Source organism: Carcharhinus amblyrhynchos, chromosome 4 (assembly GCF_965287045.1).
Source record: "Carcharhinus amblyrhynchos chromosome 4, sCarAmb.v2.hapA, whole genome shotgun sequence".
Lineage (NCBI taxonomy): Eukaryota > Metazoa > Chordata > Chondrichthyes > Carcharhiniformes > Carcharhinidae > Carcharhinus > Carcharhinus amblyrhynchos.
The window spans coordinates 767,971-790,269 of NC_137327.1; the positions used below are offsets into that span (position 1 = coordinate 767,971).

The 22,299-nt window shown below is 45.1% G+C and overlaps 1 protein-coding gene across 3 annotated transcripts in view; it reads right to left on the minus strand.

Annotated features, from left to right (window-relative positions):
- tango6 (transport and golgi organization 6 homolog (Drosophila)) overlaps positions 1 to 22,299 on the minus strand; it is a 117,675-nt gene that overhangs the window by 46,142 nt on the left and 49,234 nt on the right. For 2 of the 3 annotated variants that reach the window (XM_080186605.1, XM_080186606.1), the window contains exons 8-14: positions 21,741 to 21,853; positions 15,640 to 15,816; positions 10,380 to 10,506; positions 8,927 to 9,079; positions 7,696 to 7,830; positions 6,506 to 6,952; positions 2,580 to 2,637 (exon numbers count right to left, since the gene is read on the minus strand). In XM_080186605.1, coding sequence (XP_080042731.1) covers positions 2,580 to 2,637; positions 6,506 to 6,952; positions 7,696 to 7,830; positions 8,927 to 9,079; positions 10,380 to 10,506; positions 15,640 to 15,816; positions 21,741 to 21,853 — 1,210 coding nt within the window. The remainder of the gene's footprint in view (positions 1 to 2,579; positions 2,638 to 6,505; positions 6,953 to 7,695; positions 7,831 to 8,926; positions 9,080 to 10,379; positions 10,507 to 15,639; positions 15,817 to 21,740; positions 21,854 to 22,299) is intronic. The other variant, XM_080186607.1, reaches the window with a different exon arrangement.

Consider the following 22,299-nt stretch of genomic DNA (forward strand, 5'->3'; position numbering starts at 1 on the left):
CACCCCTCAATTTAAAGCCATGTCCCCTCGTGTTAGCCATCTCCATCTGAGGAAAAAGGCTCTCACTGTCCACCCTATCTAATCCTCTGATTATCTTATATGCCTCTATTAAGAACATAAGAACATAAGAAATAGGAGCAGGAGTAGGCCATCTGGCCCTTCGAGCCTGCCCCGCCATTCAATAAGATCATGGCTGATCTGTCGTGGCTGATCTGTCGTGGCTCAGTTCCACTTTCCCGCCCTCTCCCCATAACCCTTAATCCCCTCTCTTATCAAAAACCCATCAACCCGCTTCTTAAAAATATTTAGCGAGGCAGCCTCCACCACTTCAACGGGCAGAGAATTCCAGAGATTCACCACCCTTTGAGTGAAGAAGTTCCTCCTCAACTCCGTTCTGAACTGCCCCCCCTTTATCTTGAGGCTGTGCCCCCTAGTCCTACTGTCTTTTTTGAGCGGGAAGAGTCTTTCCACCTCTATCCTATCCATCCCATTCATCATCTTATACGTCTCAATGAGATCTCCCCTCATTCTTCTAAACTCTAACGAGTACAAGCCTAGTTTATTCAGCCTCTCCTCATAGCTCAACCCCCTCAACTCCGGTATCAGCCTAGTAAACCTCCTCTGCACTCCCTCCAAGGCCAAAATATCCTTGCGCAGGTGCGGCGCCCAAAACTGCACACAGTACTCCAGCTGCGGCCTCACCAATGCCCTATACAGCTGCAGCAAGACCTCCCTACTTTTATATTCAATCCCCCTCGCTATGAAGGCCAGCATCCCATTCGCCTTCCTGACCACCTGCTGCACCTGCAGGCTGGGTTTTTGCGACTCATGCACAAGGACCCCGAGGTCCCTCTGCACCGTCGCCTGCTGCAGTTTTTCGCCACGTAAGTAATAGTCCTTCCTACCATTCTTCCTACCAAAGTGGACCACCTCACACTTGCCAACATTAAATTCCATTTGCCATTTCCTGGCCCATTCGCCCAGCCTATCTAGATCCTTCTGCAGACTCTCCACACCCTCCGCACAATTTGCCTTTCCCCCAATCTTGGTGTCATCAGCAAATTTCGACACCCTACACTCGGTTCCCTCCTCCAGATCATCTATATAAATGGTAAATAGCTGAGGCCCCAGCACCGACCCCTGGGGCACCCCACTAGTCACCAACCGCCAATCCGAATAGCACCCATTGACCCCCACTCTCTGCCTCCTATTTGACAACCAATCCTCTATCCACGCTAACACCCTACCCCCAACTCCATGTCCTCTGACCTTCTGCAGTAACCTCTTGTGAAGTACCTTATCAAACGCCTTCTGAAAATCCAGAAAGACCACATCCACCGGCTCTCCTCTATCCACCGCCCTAGACACATCCTCATAGAACTCCAGTAAATTTGTCAGACACGACTTCCCTTTAATGAAACCGTGTTGCGTCTGCCCTATCAAGCAATTCCCTTCAAGATGCCTCGCAATATTAAGTCACCTCTCAACCACCTTCTCTCTAACGAAAACAGCCTCAAGTTCCTCAGCCTTTCCTCATAAGACCTTCCCACCATAGCAGGCAACATCCTGGTAAATCTCCTCTGCACCCTTCCCAATGCTCCCACATCCTTCCTATAATGCGGCGACCAGAATTGCACGCAATACTCCAAGTGCAGCCACACCAGAGTTTTGTACAGCTGCAACATGACCTCACAGCTCCCAAACTCAATCCTTCTACCAATAAAAGCTAACGCACCGTACGCCTTCTTAACAACCCTTTCAACCTAGGTGCCAACTTTCAGACATCTATACACATGTACACCGAGATCTCTCTATCAAGTAACTTCCCATTAGCCCAGTACTCTGTACTCCTGTTACTCCTTCCAAAGTGAATCACCTCACACTTTTCGCATTGAACTTCATTAGCTATGAAGAGGATTTGGAGAAACTTAGTTTGTTCTCATTGGAGCAATGGTTGAGGGAAGAGTGATAGAAGTCTACGAGATTATGAGAGGCATGGACAAGAATGGATAATCAGAAGCTTTTTCCCAGGGTGGAAGAGTGAATTACTAGGGGGCATATGTTTAAGATGCAAGGGGCAAGGTTGAAAGGAGATGTACGAGGCAGATGTTTTACACAGAGTAATAGATGCCTGGAACTTGTTGCCGGGGGAGATAGTGGAAGCAGATACGGTAGTGACTTTTAAAGTGCATCTTGACAAGTACACGAATAGGACAGGAATAGAGGGATATGGTCCCCAGAAGGGTAGGGGGTATTAGTTCAGTCAGGCAACATGATCAGTGCAGGCTTGGAGGGCTGAAGGGCCTGCTCTTGTGCTGTAATTTTCTTTGTTCTTTTGTAAATGGTGGTTCTCAGATTGGAAGTAATGCAGCCCATATTTCAGAAGGTGGATTAGTTCTCACTCTGTGATATTGACTTGGACACATAAAGCACCTGACCATCAGATTGGAAGTGCAAATGAAGAACTGAGAGACATGGAACAATAATGCTGCTAATGTAAATAACACACACTGCAACTGCTTCCTTGGGGTGGTGGTCTGCCTTGTGCTCTTGTGCCCAGAGAGCTCAACAATCCTTACCTTGAATTGAAGACAAATAAACAAATGAGTCTTCATGCTTCAGATTTTCCAGAAATACCTAAAATAATAAGACTTCAATGATGAGCAACACACGTCTAATAACATTATCGCGCAGAATCATAGGCTGCATACCAACATCTCTTCAGAATAAGTCTTTCATTTATTGTAATGGAATCAGAGGTTTGCAGCATGGAAACAGGCCTTTCGGCCCAACTTGTCCACGCCACCCTTTATCATCAGCATTCTCAAAGCAATTCATCCTTCCTCTCTACAAAATCAAAACCCTTCGCAGCATCACCTTTTCCAACCCACTCTTGCTGGAGAATATTGCAACACAGAGCAGAGCTCATAGTTTGAGTGCTGTGATCTAAGCATATTCTCCTGATCCATCTCCCAGTCTCTCCTAACTCTAATATAGAATCATAGAATATTACAACATAGGAGGCTATGCAGCTCATCACGATTGTGCTGGCTCTCTGGAAAAGCTGCCCAATTTAGGCCCACAGCCTAACATTTTACCCCACATACACACCAATTATTCCTCTAAACACACATCCAATTGTCTTTTGAGAATTACAATGGAATCTTATTCTACCAACTTCTCAGGAAGTGGATGATTCAATCTGGCTGCCTGCTCAGGTACCCAACATTACAGAAATCAGTACCTCGCAAACTCAGTTCACTCCATGCTGAGCACATTAACAAAAGCAAAGGCCTGACAATAATCTAACAGTAGGACTTACCAACTGTGCTCTAGATTAGCAGTGTCTCGAGCAAACTGTTGCAGTACAGCGACACCTCTGGAATCTACCTGACAATGTGGAAAATTTCACAAGTATATCCTGTTTACAAAAAGCAGGACAAAGCCAATCTGACCAATCATGCCCCTGCAATCTACTATCAGTCATGAGCTAAGTGATGAAGGGTGTAGTTGAGTGCTATCAAATGGCACATAAACAGCAAAAACCTGCTCACTGATATACAGTTTGGGCTACAACATGGCCACTCAGCTCTCAACCTCATTACAGATTTGGTCCAAACACAAAAAGAGCTGAATTCCCAAAGTGAGGGTGACTGTCCTGTTTGATCAAATGTGGCTTCAATGAGCCAGAGATAAATTGGAGTCAAAAGGAATCAGGAAAAACATACCACTAGTTGGAGTCATAACTAGCACAAAGGCAGATGGTTGTGGCTATTTGAGGTCAACTATTTCAGCAGCAGAATTTCCTACAGGAGTTCCTCATTGTGGTGTGCAAAATCAAACCAGCTTCCCTTCATCATAAAAACAGAAGTGGGAATGTTTGCTGATGATGACACAATGTTCAGTATTTTTTCTGACGATTCAGTAACTGAAGCAGACTGGGTACACATACAGCAGGAGCTGGTAAGTGCCAAGTAACACTAATGCCACTCAATTGCCAGGCAATGACCATCTCCAACAAGAGAGAATCTAACCATTACCCTTTGATATTCAATGGTATTACCATCATGGAATCCTTCACTATCAGCATACTGAGGTCCTGTGACCAGAAAGTGAACTGAGCCAGCCATACATATGGGGCCTACAGCAGCAGGTCAGAGATTGGGAATCCTGAAGAGAGTAACTCAGCTCCTGACTTTCCAAAGCCTGTCCACCAACAAGGCACAGATCAGAAGTGGGATGGAATAATCTCCTCTTCCCAGGATAAGTGCAGCTCCAATACACAAGCTCAACACCATCCAGGACACAACATCCCATTTGATTGACATCCTATTCATGACCTTAACCGTTCACTCTCTCCACCACCAACACTAAGTAGCTGCACTTCATCAGGTTATCAAACTCCTTCCAAACCCAAAACCTCAAACATCTAGAAAGACGAGGACAGCAAATGTATGGGAGCACCACCTCCTTAAACGTTCTCTTCCAAGCCACACATCACCCTGACCTGTCAATATATCTGCTCCTTAACTGTCACTGGAATTCCCTAACAGCACCTTGGGTATGCCTACAGTTGGTTCAAGGAGGCAGTTCACCACCACCTTCTCATGAGTAATTAAAAATGGGCAATAAATGCTGACATAGCCAGTGATGCTGACATCACAGAGAATAAAAAGATATTTGGGTTCTCTTTTGTACCTGTTAATCTTTTCTCTCACTCTCTCTTTGTCCTTCCAATATTATTTTTCAAGTTCCCTTGCTCTCCATATATTTTGCCTCCTGATTACATTCTGGATCTAATATTTGTCCTAGGCCTCTACTTCCTTTGTTATTCAGGGAGTTCAAGCATTGGATTTCCTGTTTTTATCTCCTGCTGGAAATGTACTGAGTTTGTACCCAAACTATCTCCACCTTGAAGGCCTGTTATTGGTCATTTACAGGTTTTCTGGCTAACCTATATTTCCATTGTTAGATTTCTTGTATTGCTGATATTCCCTCCCTTCCACATGGCTATTTCTACCTTTGTTGTTTTTTGTCTATTTGCAAAGCTGCTTTAAACCTGATTAAATTTCATTATTGCCCAGGTATTCTCCAATTGCAACAAGTATCCTACTTAATTCCCTAGAAGCAGGTCCAGCATTGTTTCATTCCTCATTGGGCTACAAACACAAGTGCTCCTATACACAATGTAAGAATTCTTCAAACTCCTTGCTCTTCACTCCGTTTTTCACAAGTCTATGGCCAGAATTTTGGACTCCCCTGGTGTGTTTGGAGGCAGGATGGGAAGGAGCACGATATTACAGGATGCTGGAACAGGCAATACGGGAAGACAGCCCTTGCCCAATTGAGGCCCTTAGTGGCCAACTGATTTTTAGGCTGGTAGGCAGATTTCAAGGCGTGAAATCTGAAAATAAAGGAAGTTCAAGCTTGGGCAGGAAGAGATGGGGGTGCCTTCATCAGAAGTCCCCTTCTGACTAGGGGATGCACTTTTCTTAAAACCCTGCCTTCAATTCCCCGATCGTCCCACATGCGAGCTCCTAGGCATACCCTTCCTACCCTGGACACTTAATACTTACCTTTCTCTCCAGCTCACAGGACTTGGTCTCAGGCAGTTCCAGTGGGCAGCACAGTAGCTATCATTGCTGCCTCTCAGTGCCAGGGACGCAGATTCGCTTTGGTCTTGGATGGAGTTGCATGTTCTCCCCATGTCTGCATGGGTTTCCTCCAGGTGCTCCAGTTTCCTCCCACAGTCCAAAGATGTGGAGGTTAGGTGGATTGCTCATGCTAAATGCTGCAGGGATAGGCCAGAAGGGAAGGCCTAGGTGGGATGTTCTTTTGGCAAGTCACTGTAGACTTGATGGGCTGAATGGCCTCTTTCTACACTGCAGGGATACTATGGTTCTTCCGTCCATTGCAGCACTGTTGCTGAAGGGACCAGGGTGCTGCCAGCCAACTGGATTGAAAGAAGAACTTCCTCCTCAATGACTTATGCCAATTATGCCAATCACAGCTCATTAGAGAGTAAAATGGCACTAAGGCTGTCAGAATTGGTGAGGAGGGTGCATTCTCTGCCAACTCTTCAGATGGCAGGTACTAAGGCTTACCCTGGGTGTCTGGGTTATAATCCAGTGACAACACCACTACACCACCGTCTCCCTATATTAGGTATAAATTGATGGACATGAGAAAATAAATTTGCAGAGCAACGAGGATAGAGGAATGGAATGGAACAGACCGGATTCTTCTAGAAAGCAAGTATGAAGCTGAAGGGCTAAATACCCTCTGTGCTGTAATGATTTCATGAGCTCCACAACCCCCCGAAACCTAAATATCCTCGGCCCCCAGCTGAATGTTGATTAAAAGAAATCTTTCCATTTCATTAAATATGCACTTCTTATACAATTCCCAAACTTTCTGCACAATATTTCACAAAATGTAGACACTCACTGAGCAATACTATTACAACTATTTGCAACAATTCCAGTATCAATTATAAGAAACTCACCGACAGAAGCTTCTCCTGGTTGCTGAGGGCATCAGGATTGCGCTGTTGAATCATCTGGGTAACAGTCCTTAGAGCAGCAGCCCGTGTGGGTACCTCAGGGTCAAAGGCTGCCTGCAGGATCTGCTGGAAGTTGCTGGGAGAGGGGTTGTTTCCATGGTCAGTTCCACCTGCCTTGAGTGAAGTGGGTGACTGTTGGTGGCCGTAAGTCACTGCACCGGCCTCTTTTTGTTGGCTGGGTTTTGTCAATTGGTCATCATGTTGATTTGGCTTGCCCATAGTGCTGTGCGCAGCCATGGCAACCGTTTCGGTGGAGAACGCCCCATGGGTAGCGACAGTAATACGCAGGTCTGATGCCAACTCTTGTATAACTGGGTCAGGATGTAAAGCTGAGATCTGCTCAAGTCTGGGTAACATTGGTTTCATGGCATCAAAATCTGCTGAGGTGAGCTGCAGACAAAGAGGCAACACAGTCAGAGATCACTCCTCCATAGCCAATCAATCCTAATTTGATCCCATTGGCCCTCCTCTTCCTCCATAGGTTTATATCAAAGTGATGCCACAGTCTCACTCCTTTGACATTCCTCGCTATCTTTCTTTGCTTCAAACGTTTATCCAATTTCCATCAAAAGGTGGTAACTCCGTGTAAAGGAAATTATCCAAATCTGCTTCTACTCAACTCTCTCAGAAATAGTTTAAATTTGAAGATTCCTTGTCACCTATTCCCCCCACTCACTCCCACAACCAAAGGAAATTGTATTTTTCCTCCTAGTTACTCTGTCAAAATCCTTCAATATTTAAAAAAACTGAATCAAACTTCCTGTTGGCCTTTCTTACTGCAGTGGAAGAATCGTCAAGTATTTCAAGTCTCACATTATAACTACAGCTTACCATCCCAATGAAAACAGCAGAATAATGAGTAATTTCAGTGGCAGTGCAGGGGTAGTCGCAAAGAGAGAGGGGGTATAGGACAGGATGAGGCAATGTCAATTGGGTGGGTGATGAGAGATTACTGCAGTGCCACACCTGCAAATATGCAGCACAAAATATTCGCTAACTGGAACCAACACCAAGTTTAGTGGATTAAGCACAAACCTAGAATTTGATGCAATATTGTTCACTAATGTGTGGAGAGAGTCTTGCCTGAGCATAAATTTTATAAAATCCTATTTGCATACCACCCGCTCACTTACCTGGACAGCTCCCCCCAACATGGCTGCTATCAGTCCCATTGCCATACTCAGTGTCTGAGCCTCCACTGTCTCCTCAGTTTTGTGCGTCAAGTTCACACAGGAACGCTCCAATGTTGCGATGACAAATTCAATGACCTGCAGCACAATTGTATCATTACAGAAACTAATCAATAAAGAGGTTATTTCAGGATCTGCTGGCTTTGCCCATGCAGCCACTGTTGTTCGAGGGCAGCCTTCTGTGTATTACTATATTTATTCCACAGTGTAGTATACTATGTAATACTCTGATACAAGTGCAACATATTTTGTGGTCTGGTTGATCAGTAATTATATGTAATCACTGGTTGCATTGTTTATGGTGATTGGCACTGGAACACAGTTGTGATGTTTAACTATTGATGGAGAGTACATTGAATCTTCTCCATCTCTTTAAGGCCAGAACACAGATTTACTCTTTAATCAGATGGTGTAAATAAGCCAGTTCAGGCAGGTGCAGCTATTCATTGGAGCTGCAGCTCAATTAGAGTTTAATAGCAGCTGCAAAGAAATCTCCGACTCCGTGTCCTGACAAGTCCAACATGAAATGATTGGTCTTTCTGTTAAAGATTGCTTTGTGTCTGTTTGAAGCAGTGTCAGGAATGTCACCAAAGTGGGCCCTATTTCACAAGCATATGGTTAGGGTGCACTGGCCATGCTAAATTCTCCCTCAGTGTACCCAAACAGGCACTGGTACGTGGTGACTAGGGGGTTTCATAATAACTTTATTGCAGAGTTAATGTAAGCCTACTTATGACACTAATGAATGAATTAAACATATTCTCGGTGAAATTAAGTATCTACAAGCCTCAGGAATGCTCCATCTGTTCCAATGCAGTGCTCTGTTACATTACACTTATTTCCAGGGGTTCTAGGCTCAGAACTCACATGATCCTGTAACTGCATTAGATCAAATAATGTCTGTGCTGAATGTGTTAATGTGGCATCAAAGTGAGAGAGAAGCCCAAGGGCAACCTGTCATGAATGCTCTTCAGAGGCACATCTCCCACCCATACGTTTTAAATAAGAGATGAGTAGATGGGACTAACACCCCCACCCAGACAGGGCTGTATCCAGTGCCAACACCCCATTTTCCCAGGGAGCACTATATCTAGTGTAAGTAGTCTGCTACCTCTCCCCAACAGGATGCTGTATGAGTTTGAGCATTCATGAATTGATAGATTGTGGGACTCACATGCACAGTGTTGCTGAGGACAAAGTGACCAAATTTCTCACATAAGGCGGCAACAAGTTGCAAGGTGACCAGCTGTTGTTCCTGTTCAGACCGACCATCAGTGAAGCTTGGTGTCAGCCTGCCGTCCATGTCCCCCGCTAAACATGTAAGACCCTGGAGAGCAGACACATGTATTTACTCTCCCTGAGTGTGCACTATCAGACCATGTTCTTCAACATCGTTCACACAAACTACACCTTTCCAAACCTCAGCACTTTTACATCATTCCAACATCACACCAATCGCCATAGCTGCTGAACTCCATTGAGGTTCCTCATCCAATTGCACGTGCTCTGCCGATTCCTGTGGTGATCCTTCATCAGCCAGTAATAGGAACACTGCAAGACAAACTTGGTCCTAGCAAGTTCCTGAATCCTTGCCTTTTGTCCCAGTGCTGATCACTCATTTTTTGGGTCCTAACCATCTGTGCCAATCGATCCTCGTAAAGAGCATCGCAGACTTTCAGCCATGCAAGGCGAGTGGCTGGCATCCCAGATCAGATGGCAAGCACAAGGTACACTGCAGCACTGAGAGGATCCAAGTAAAAATCCCAGGATTACTGATCCCATTGGCCATTCTTGGTTCAACAAATTTTTGAAGAACTGCATGAAATATCTCAACCCAGGAGAGGGGCACATGGAATCTCAGTCTTCAGCCTCAGGATTTCAGTCAACCCAACAACCTACCCAATGGGGTACAGCTGTGGCAACTGAGTAGCTAGGCCTTATTGCCCATACAGTCTTGGTTTTGTGGCATTAAAACAGAAAATGCTGGAAAAAACTCAGCAGGTCTATCAGCATCTGTGGAGAGAGAGTGTTAAAGTTTCAAGTCCACATGAATCTTCTCAAAATACTAACTGTTCTTCTCTCCACAGACGCTGTCAGACTTGTTGAGTTTTCTCGGCACTTTGTTTTTATTTCAGGTTTCCAGCGTCTGCAGTATGTTGCTTTGATTTCAGGTTTGTGCCATTCACTGACCTGGGCCGATATCCATATCAAGAGTCACAATAGGCCTATTCCCTCCTGGAATACGCAGCAGAGAAAGTCAGCTGAACTCCTGTATGCACTGGTCCTCAATGACCTCTGTAGATGTTGGGTAACAGGGACAGAATGTCAGCGCTAATGGTCTTTTGGGTGGAACAAGTTCCAGCAAATACTGGCATAAAACAGCTTCACCCAAAGATCGAACAGCCTGTTAACTCTTCCCATGTTGCAAGACAAAGATGCATTTTTTATCTACAGCAATCCCCTTGCTTCTCAGCTGATCCCTGTTCCTGGCTGGTCAGAGCAGGAAGCAGCACCAGATGACACCTGGCTCTCCTTTCCAACTCATTTCTACATTCTCTGCCCATTCCTACCCCGCACAAAGAGCAGTGAGGAGCTGTTACCAAGAATGGTGCTACTGCTCTGCCTACCTTTAAACACTCAATGAAGAAATCTCCAGCAAGGCTGCTTTCCTGCAGATTGCTCAGTAACTCTGCTAGGCACCCGGTCCGCCACTGCTCCAAGGACACTTTCTCATATAAAGCTTCATCTTCATCACTGGTTAAAGTAAACACAGTCTCAGAGAGTGGCCAGGACAGCTGTTGAGGCAAATCATGGTTTCATCGGTGTACACGTGGAACCTGATTTTGTGTTTTTGGATGACATTACCTGGGGCAACGGGCAGATAAAAAATAGGAAGGATCCGAGGTTAGATCCATGGGAGCAGGAAGAGAAGCCATTGCAAGTGTTAGTAGGGGACAACATAGTATGAGAGATTGACACTATTCTCTGCAGCAAGGAGCGAACGTCCAGATGGCTATGTTGCCTGCCCAATTCCAGGATTGGGAAATTTGCTCAGGGCTGGAGAGAGACTTAACAGTGGGAGGGAGAAGATCCAATGATCCACATAGGAACAATGACATGGGCAGCTCGAGGAAGGGGGCTCAGCATATTCAGTATGAGGAGCTAGGCACCAAGTTCAGAAGTAGAACCTCAAAGGTAATAAATTCTGGATTATTACTTGAGCCAATACAAATTGACAGAGAAATAAAATTAGAGAGATGAATGCGTGGTTCAAAGGCTGGTGTGGGAGAAGTGGGCTCCAGTTCATAGGGTACTGGCACCAGTATTGGGAAGTGATATCTGTACTGTTGGACTTGTCTACAGCTGAACTATAGCTGTCTATAGCTGGGGCTGGGTGTTCTCGCAAGCCGTACAATTAGAAAAGTAGGGAGAGTTTTAAATTAGATAGCTGGATAAGGAATCAAATTTAGGAAGATGTGGTAAACCAAAGAGCAGAGACATGGCAAGAGAGAAATATAGGAAATGATAAACAGATCCTGGCAGGAACAGAGACCACAAATCTAAAAATAAATCAACAGATAAGGCAACATGCTATAAAAATAGAAAAAAACAACAAAACTTAAAGGCTCTGTATCTAAATTCATGCAGTACTCAAAACAAAAGAGATGAACTAAGAAATTAATAAGTATGATCTGATAGCCATTATAGAGATATAGCAACAGGATGGCATAGGTTGGGACCCAAATTTTGAAGAAAATGTGACATTTAGGAAGGATAGGGAGCCATGAAAAGGTGGAGGGGTGGCTCTATTAATGGATGATGGGATTAGTGAGGGTTGACCCAAATTCAGGAAACCAGATGTAGAACTGATTTAGGTTGAGATGAGAAATTATTAGGGCAAGAAGACACTTGTGGGAGTGGTGAACAGGCCCTCTAGTTGTAACTAGGAGAGGCTTGGATTGTTTTCTTTAGAGCAGAGAAGGCTGAGGGAGACATGATTGAGGTGTATAAGATTATGAGGGGTATGGACAGAGTGAGTAGGGAGCAGCTGTCCCCCTTGGTTAAGGAGTCACTCACAAGAGAGCAGAGTTTTAGGGTAACAGGCAGGAGATTTAGAAGGGATTTGAGCAAGAAAATCACTCAGAGGGTGGTGTGAATCAGGATAAGTTTTTGATAGACAAGGGTTATAGGGAGAAAGCGGGAAAGTGGAACTTCTTCACTTCAGATCAGCCATGATCTTATTGAATGGCGGGGCAGGCTCGAAGGGTAGATGGCCTACCCCTGCTCCTATTTCTTATGTTGTTATGAATGTACTGCCTGGGAAGGTAGTGGAGGCTGGAAACTGTGCAACTTTAAAAAGTATTTAGAGGAGCACTTGAAACATCGTAACATTTAAGGATATGGAACAAGTGCAGGAAAATGAGATTAATGTGACTTTAGTGTTAGTTATTGTTGGTGCAGGCTTGATGGGCCGAAGAGCCCTTTCTGCATTGTACAACTCTATGAGTCCATAACAACACAGTATGAAGGAAGAGATAATGAAAGGTACCGTGATAATCATGATTTTAATCAACACATAGACTGGAAAAATCGGATGGGCAAAAGAAGCCTAGCTGAGAAATTCACTGAATTGTTTCAGGTTAGCTTCTTAGAACAATATGCTCTTGCGCCAACCAGTGCAGACTATACTGGACCCAGTACTATGTAACAAGATAGGAGTAATTAATGATCACATTGCGAAAGCACTCTGAGGTAGCAGCAACAATAATATGATTCAATTTTACATTAGTTTGAGGAAGAGAACAGTGTGTCACAGACTAGCAATTTAAATATTAAGAGCAATTATGAGGGCATGAAAACTAAAGTGAACTGGCAAATGAGATTAAGCGATAGGTCAGTAGACATTGGCAGTGGCAGATATTTAAAGAAATATTTCAGAATTAATGGAATATATACATTACGGAGAGAAGGAAAAATTGCAAGGAGAGGGCCCACAATCAGTGGTTAACTAAAAATGTTAAAGACAGACAGTCATACATTGCAGGAAAGGCCCTTCGGCCAATCAAGTCTGCACCAACAATAACTACCACTAAAGGCACGCTAATCCCATTTTCCAGCATTTGTCCCGTATCCTTGAATATTCTGATGTTTCAAGTGGTGGGGTCAGTCATGGCGTTTTACAGCACAACGAGGCCCTTCAGTGTACTGTGCCTGCAATGGCCATATCTATTCTAATCCCATCCTCCAACACTTGGTCAGTGACCTTGTGTGCTATGGTGTTTCAGGTGTTCAGCTAAATGCTTCTTAAACAAAGTAAGGGTTTCCATCTCTCCCACCCTTTCAGGCAGCTAGTTCCAGATTCTCAACACCTGGGTAAAAATGTTTTTCCTCAAATCCTCTCTAAATCTCCAGCTCCTTATCTTAAACCTATGCCCCCTGGTTATTGACCTCACTGCTAAGGGCAAGTGGTCCTTTCTATTGTCCTTAACTAAATCCCTCAGAATTGTGTACACCTCAATCAGGGTACCCCCGCCCTTCTCGGCCTTCTCTACTCTAAGGAAAACGACACCTGCCTATCCAGCCCCTTTTCATAGCTTAAACACTACAGGTGCCATCCTGGTGAATCTCTTCTGCACTCTCTCCAGTGCAATCACATCCTTCCTACAGGGTGGTAACCAGAACTGCACACAGTACTTTAGCTGTGACCTAACGAGTCAGGGTTAAATATCATTTTCCACTATTCTGTCCATCTGACCAGCTCATGTATATCAGCCTGTAATCTAAGGCTTGCCTCCTTGCTATTTACCACACCACCAATTTTTATCATAGAGGTTTACAGCATGGCAACAGGCCCATTGGACCAACTTTTCCATGCCGCCCAGTTCCTAATCACTGAGCTCCCAACTTCTGTATTCAATGTTCTGACCAATATCATCCATGAATTTACTGATCCTGGTACCAAAGAAAAGCCAGATAGATGCCTTAATCGTCCAGCAGCACTGACATCCATCCATTCAAAAGGTTAGTCATGGCACAAATCAATTCCAGCCTCCTGGACTGCCTGGATCCACTACAGTTTGTTTCCCTGGCCCTGCATTCAACCCTGGAACACCGAGATAACAAAGACACTTATGTCAGACTCCTATTTATTGTTAACAGCTCAGCCTTCAACACCATTATTCCTACAAAACTCATCTCCTTCAGCTCCTCCCTCTGCAACTGGATCCTACAATTCCGAACCCAGACCACAACCAGTAAGGATAGGCAACAACACTTCCTCCGTGATCATCCTCAACACCAGTGCCCCACACGGCTGCGTTACCAGCCTCTTAAATGCTTCTTTTAAACCTATGATTGTGTGGCCAAATTCTCCTCCAACTCGACTTTCAAATTTGCTGATGACACCACTGTAGTGGGTCGGATCTCAAACAATGATGAGACAGAGTACAGGAAGGAGATCGAGGATCCGGTGAACTGGTACAATGACAATAATCTCTCTCAATATCAACAAAATGAAGGAGGTTGTCATCGACTTTAGGGAGCGTTGGAAGACATGCCCCTGTCTATATCAATGGGAACGAAGTGGGAATGGTCAAGAGCTTCAAGTTTCTTGCTGTCTAGGTCACAAACAACCTGTCCTGGTCTATCCACGTCAAAACTGTAGTTAAGAAAGCCCATCAACGCCTCTATTTTCTCAGGAGACTAAGGAAATTTGGCATATCCATTACAACACTCACCAACCTTTACAGATCCACCATAGAAGACATTCTTTCTAGTTGTATCACAGCTTGGCATAGCTCTTGTTATGTCCAAGATTGCAAGAAACTACAAAGGGCTGTGAATGAAACCCAGTCCATCACGCAAACCAGCCACCCATCCATTGACTCAGTCTACACGTCCCACTGCCTCGGCAAAGCAGCCAGTATAATCAAGGACCCATGCAGCCCAGACTCTCTCTTTCACCTGTCGGGAAAAAGATACAAAAGTCTGAGAACATGCACCAACCGACTCAAGAACAGCTTCTTCCCTGCCGCCATCAGACGCCTGAATGGATCTACCTCGTATTAAGTTGATTCTTCTCTACACCCTAGCTATGACTGTAATGCTACATTCTGCATTCTCACCTTTCCTTCTCTATGAATGGTATGCATTGTCTGTATAGCACACAAGAAACAATATTTTTCACTGTATACTAATACATGTGACAATAATAAATCAAATAGAAAGATCATATCTCCTGCCTTCACATTTAAATCATTAATGTACACTACAAACAGCAAGTGACCCAGCACCAATCCCTGGGGCACACCAATGGATACAGGCTTCCAGTCACAAAAATAACCTTTGACCATTACCCTCCCTGCCACTAAGCCAATTTTGAATCCAATTTGCCAAATTGTTCTGGCTCTTATCTTCTTTACTTGGGACTTTGTCAAAAGCCTTACTGAAATCCATATAAACTACATTAACTGCACTGTCCTCATCTACACCCTGAGTCACTTCCTCAAAAAATTCAATCAAGTTTATTAGACATGATCTCCTCCTGACAAAGCCATACTGACAAACTGCAATGAACTTCCTGCAGAGGTGGGAGACACAAATTCAAGCAAGGTCTTCAGAAGCAAACTGGATTGCTACATGAAAATAAGTAATGTGCAAAGTTATGGGAATAAAACAGGATTGTGGAATGTGGTAGAACGCTCTTTCAGCAAGTCAAAGTAGAGTCAATGGGTTGAATGGCCCTCCTTCTGTAACGTAAAGATTTGGTGATCCTATAGGGTTGGAAAGTTGGAAGTGCTGTTGGGATGTTTTATGGTAAATGTGCTGTACAGCTGCCAATTAGTGATTATTTTTGGCTACAATTCACCACTCTCAGAACTGTCCTACCTTACTGCCTCCTTCACACTGAGCTTCACACCTCCCTCATCTCCTGCTGTAAAGTGGTACAGTGGGTGCAGGGCAGGAGTAGATTGCTCCAGGCCAGTCAGCTGCTTCAGTACCAACACAGCCACCTGGGGCTCACATTTTTGCAGAAACCACAGAAGAATCTCCTGGCAACCAGAGCTGGTAGAAAAATAAACAGCCGTTAGTAAGAGCAGTGACCAAATATCAGTGGAATATTTTAAAAACACACAGAAAAAACTTGCTGCACTTCATAGAAAAAACACAGCACAAACAGGCCCTTCAGCCCACAAGTTGCACCGATCATATCTCTACCTACTAGGCTTAACAATAACCCTCAATCCCATTAAATCCCATGTACTCATCCAGAAGTCTTTTAAAAGACCCTATCAAATTTGCCTCTACCACCACCCATGGCAGCCGATTCCACTCACCCACCACCCTCAGTGAAAAACTTACTCCTGACATCTCCTCTGTACTTACTTCCCAGCACCTTAAACATCTTTTAAACCTCTATCAGGTCGCCTCTCATCCTTCGTCTCTCCAGGGAGAAAAGATCGCGCTCCCTCAACCTTTCCTCATAAGGCATGCCACCCAATCCAGGTAACATCCTTGTAAATTTCCTCTGCACCCTTTCAATAGCTTCCACATCCTTCCTGTAACGAGGTAACCAGAACTGAGCACAGTACTCCAAGTGGGGTCTGAACTGAATATAACATAGAACGTTACAGTACAAACAGGCCCTTTGGCCCACAAGTTGTGCCGATCATATCCATATCTACCAGGCCTATCTATAACTCTCAATCCCATTAAATCCCATGTACTCATCCAGAAGTCTTTTAAAAGACCCCAGTGAGTTCGCCTCTACCACCACCGATGGCAGCCGATTCCACTCACTCACCACACTCTGAGTGAAAAACTTACCCCTGACATCTCCTCTGTACCTACTCCCCAGCACCTTAAACCTGTGTCCTCTCGTAGTGACCATTTCAGCCCTGGGAGATAGCCTCCGAGAATCCACCCTATCTATACCTCTCAACATTTTATAAAACTCTATCAGGTCGCCTCTCAATCTTCGTCTCTCCAGGGAGAAGAGACCTAGCTCCCTCAACCTATCCTCATAAGGCATGCCTCCCAATCCAGGCAACATCCTTGTAAATCTCCTCTGCACCCTCTCAATAGCTTCCACATCCTTCTTGTAGTGAGGCGACCAGAACTGCGCACAGTACTCCAAGTGGACTCTCTCAAGGGTCTTATAAAGTTGCAGTATTATCTCCTGACTCCTAAACTCAGTTCCCCGATTGATGAAGGCCAGTACACCATACGCCTTCTTAACCACATCCTCTACCTGCGAAACTGATTTGAGAGTCCTATGAATCCGGACCCCAAGATCCTTCTGATCTTCCACACTGCTAAGAGTCGTACCCTTAACATTATATTCCTTCATCCCATTGGACCTGCCAAAATGTACCACTACACACTTATCTGGGTTGAAGTCCATCTGATCATAATTCTATCTCCTTCACAATTGCATTGGAACGAGATAGGATCAGGCAGGCTAGGAAGGTGTTTGTCTGGAGTAAGGGGAAATACGAAGACATCAGGAAGATAATTGGACAAATAAACTGGAAGGAGGCGTTCTTAGGGAAAAGTACCGAAGGAAGGTGGCGGATATTCAAGGAATGTTTGTCTGGAGCTCTGCACGACAACGTTCCGATGAGACAGGGAGGTTTTGGTAGTTCGCGGGAACCGTGGTGCACGAAGGCTGTGGTGAATCTAGTCAGGAGGAAAAGGAAGGTGTACAAAAGGTTCAGGGAGCTAGGAGATGGTAAGGATCTTGAGGAGTATAAGGATTATAGAAAGGAGCTTAAAAGGGAAATTAGGAGAGCCAGAAGGGGTCATGAGAAGGCCTTGGCGGGTAAGATTAAGGAGAATCCCAAGGCCTTCTATAAATATGTGAAAGGTAAAAGGATGAGAAGAGAAGGGATAGGACCTATAAAAGGTGAAGGGGGAAAGGTCTGTGTGGAACCAGAAGAAATGGCAGAGGTGCTTAATGAGTACTTTGCCTCAGTATTCACGGTGGAAACTGATCTGGGAGATTTTGCTACAGATTTGCAGCAGAAGGAAAAGATTGAGTATGTGGATATTAAGGAAGAGGATGTGTTAGAACTTTAGAATTCTATCAAGATAGATAAGTCACCGGGACCAGATGGGATGTACCCCAGGATACTGTGGGAGGTGATTGCAGAGCCCCTGGCGATGATCTTTGCGTCGTCAATGGAGACGGGAGAGGTTCCCGAAGATTGGAGGATTGCGGATGTGGTTCCTATTTTCAAGAAAGGGAACAGAGATAGCCCGGGAAATTACTGACCAGTGAGTCTGACCTCAGTGGTTGGTAAGCTGATGGAGAGGCTTCTGAGGGACAAGATTTACGAGCATTTGGAGAGGTTTGGCATGATCAGAAATAGTCAGCATGGTTTTGTCAAGGGCAGGTCGTGCCTTACGAGCCTAGTTGAGTTCTTCAAAAATGTGACTGAACACATTGACGAAGGAAGAGCAGTGGACGTGGTGTACATGGACTTCAGCAAGGTGTTTGATAAGGTCCCCCATGCAAGACTTCTTGAGAAGGTGAGAGGGCATGGGATCCAAAGGGCTTTGGCCTTGAGGATCCAGAACTGGCTTGCCTGCAGAAGGCAGAGAGTGGTTGTGGATGGGGCTTTTTCGGCATGGAGGTCAGTCACCAGCGGAGTACCCCAGGGATCTGTTCTAGGACCCTTGCTGTTTGTCATTTTCATAAATGACCTAGATGAGGAAGTGGAGGGATGTGTTAGTAAGTTCGCCAATGACACGAAGGTCCTTGGTGTTGTGGATGGTCTGGAAGGATGTCAAAAGTTGCAGCAGGACATAAATAGGATGCAGGACTGGGCGGAGAAGTGGCAGATGGACTTCAACGCGGATAAATGTGTAGTCGTCCATTTTGGCAGGACCAATGGGATGAACGAGTACACTATCAAGGGCAGGAGTCTTAGTAGCGTTGAAGAGCAGAAGGATCTTGGGGTCCGGGTCCACAGGACTCTTAAATCGGCCTCGCAGGTGGAGGATGTGGTCAAGAAGGCGTATGGTGTACTGGCCTTCATTAATCGAGGGATTGAGTTTAGGAGTCGGGAGGTAATGCTGCAACTTTGTAAGACCCTTGTCAGGCCTCACTTGGAGTACTGTGCGCAGTTCTGGTCGCCTCACTATAGGAAGGACGTAGAAGCTATTGAAAGGATACAGAGGAGATTTACAAGGATGTTGCCTGGATTGGGAGGCATGCGTTATGAAGATAGGTTGAGGGAGCTGGGACTCTTCTCCCTGGAGAGATGAAGGTTGAGAGGCGACCTGATAGAAGTTTATAAAATGTTGAGTGGAATGGATAGGGTGGATTCTCAGAGGCTATTTCCCCGGGTTGAAATGGTCGCTACAAGAGGACACAGATTTAAGGTGCGGGGAGGCAAGTACAGAACTGATGTTAGGGGTAAGTTTTTCATTCAGAGGGTGGTGAGTGAATGGAATCGGCTGCCGTCAGTGGTGGTGGAGGCGAACTCGCTGGGGTCTTTTAAAAGACTTCTGGATGAGTATATGGGATTTAATGGGATTGGGGGTTATAGATAGGTCTATGGATTGGTAGGTGTTGATGTGATCGGCACAACTCGTGGGCCGAAGGGCCTGTTTGTGCTGTAGTGTTCTATGTTCTATGCCACTTCTCTGCCCAGCCTTGCATCCTATCTATGTCATGCTATGTCATCCTATCTATGTCATTGCCACACCTGTGCAAAGATATTTTGGCCTTGGAGGGAGTGCAGAGGAGGTTTACTAGGCTGATACTGGAGTTGAGGGGGTTGAGCTATGAGGAGAGGCTGAATGAACTAGGCTTGTACTCGTTGGAGTTTAGAAGAATGAGGGGAGATCTCATTGAGACGTATAAGATGATGAATGGGATGGATAGGATAGAGGTGGAGAGACTCTTCCCGCTCAAAAAAGACAGTAGGACTAGGGGGCACAGCCTCAAGATAAAGGGGGGGAGTTTTAGAACAGAGTTGAGGAGGAACTTCTTCACTCAAAGGGTGGTGAATCTCTGGAATTCTCTACCCGTTGAAGTGGTGGAGGCTGCCTCGCTAAATATTTTCAAGAAGCGGGTTGATGGGTTTTTGATAAGAGAGGGGATTAAGGGTTATGGGGAGAGGGCAGGAAAGTGGAACTGAGCCACGACAGATCAGCCATGATCTTATTGAATGGCGGTGCAGGCTCGAAGGGCCAGATGGCCTACTCCTGCTCCTATTTCCTATTTCTTATGCTGCAACTTCTGACATCCCTCCAAACTATCCACCACACCTCCAACCTTCGTGTCATCGGCAAACTTACCAACACATCCCTCCACTTCCTCATCCAGGTCATTTATAAAAATCACAAAGAGCAACGGTCCTAGAACAGATCCCTGGGTCACTCCACTAGTGACTGAAATCCATGCAGTATATGACCCATCTACAACCACTCTCTGCCTTCTGTGGGCAAGCCAGTTCTGGATCCACAAAGCAACGTCCCCTTGGATCCCATGCCACCTCACTTTCTCAATAAGCCTTGCATGGGGGACCTTATCGAACACCTTGCTGAAGTCCATAAACCACATCCACTGTTCTTCCTTCGTCAATGTGTATAGTCACATTTTCAAAAAACTCAACCAGGCTCGTAACACACAACCTGCCTTTGACAAAGCCGTGCTGACTACTTTTGATCATACTATACTTCTCTAAATGTTCATAAATCCTGTCTCACAGGATCTTTTCCATCAACTTACCAACCACTGAGGTTAGACTCACCGGTCAATAATTTCCTGGGCTATCTCTATTCCCTTTGAAGTGGTGGAGGCTGCCTCGCTAAATATTTTTAAGACGCGGGTTGATGGGTTTTTGATAAGCGAGGGGATTAAGGGTTATGGGGAGAGGGCGGGAAAGTGGAACTGAGCAGCGACAGATCAGCCATGATCTTATTGAATGGCGGGGCAGGCTCGAAGGGCTGGATGGCCTACTCCTGCTCCTATTTCTTACGTTCTTATGTTCTTTCTTGAATAAAGGAACCACATCTGCAATCCTCCAAAATCTCTCCCGTCTCCATCGATGACGCAAAGATCATCACCAGAGGCTCTGCAATCTCCTCCCTCGCCTCCAATAGGAGGCAGAGAATGGAGGGCAACACAAAAGGATAGCACGTTTGCATGTTCTCCCTGTGTCTGCATGGGTTTTCTCCGGGTGCTCCAGTTTCTTCCCACTGTCCGATGATATGCAGGTTAGGCATTACTGAATGTTTGCTCCCCTGCCTCCTCCATACTCACCTCCAACAAGTAAATGGCAGGCATGGAGCTCTTTTCCACCAGGCCTGAGATCTCTCTTTCAGCTGCTCCTGTTCCCCATCTCCAAATCTTTTGCCTTTTCTCCAGGCAAAACTTCCCTCAAAGCTGCCAAATATTTAATTGAATGGTAGAAGATGCTTGAGGAACTGAATGGCATACTCATGTTCCTACACTCCTAAACAGCAGCTCTGTACATTTACACACTAAATAACCGTTAACACCTCTGTACTGTGACAGAACATCTCTCCAACTCACTTCCCCACAACTCAACATCTGGAACTCTCCAATCAGGTTTCTGCTCTGTAACAGCACTGATGTGGAGATGCTGGCGTTAGACTGGGATGGGCACAGTAAGAAGTCTCAGCACCAGGTTAAAGTCTAACAGGTTTATTTGGAATCACGAGCTTTTGGAGCACTGCCCCTTCATCAGGTGAGTGAAAGAGCAGCACTCCGAACGCTCGTGATTCCAAATAAACCTGTTGGACTTTAACCTGGTGTTGTGAGACTTCTTATTGCACTGAAACATTCCCTCAGTCACCAACATTTCTATAATTGTGACTCTAGTGCATTCTCCTTCCTCAGCCACCCACCCACCTGCCATTGGCACAGTTGATCACATCAATACCTGCTGAAATCAAGCATTTCAAATAAACTAAGGACGAAGTAAACACTAGACAGTTTGAAAGGAAATACAAACCGCAAATGGGACACTCCTCGCTTTGTGAAACAGTAAAGGCTAAAGATTGCTGGAATTACTGGCTTCAGAGACTCCAACAGCCTGGAGCTTGGGTCATTGCCAACCACACAGACCTGGGAGGAAAGAGCAGAAACACAAAGCGATTATTCTGAAATAGAACAATAACCTGCATTTATATAGCATTTTTAACATAATTGCGACCCCCCCAAAGTGCTTTTCAAGCATTATAAAAGTTTGACACCAGGCTACAAAAGGAGATAAAAGGCCAGATGACCTGAGTTTGGTCAAAGAGGTCTTTCATATATCAGATGAAGTAGAGGGAACTCTAAGACTGAAGAGTTTTGAAGCTAAAGGCACAGCTGCTGATAGTGTCAGTATTAATGGCCCAAAATCAGTTGGAAAATCAGAACAGGCCAGAACAGGAGGAGCGCAGATATCTCAGTAATCACCTCCAGCCATGCCATGCTGACACAGGCAGAGACAATGCTATGATAACAAAAAGCTCAATATATCCCCAAAAATATTCATCCATTTTTGTATTTCTCAACACCAGATGTTA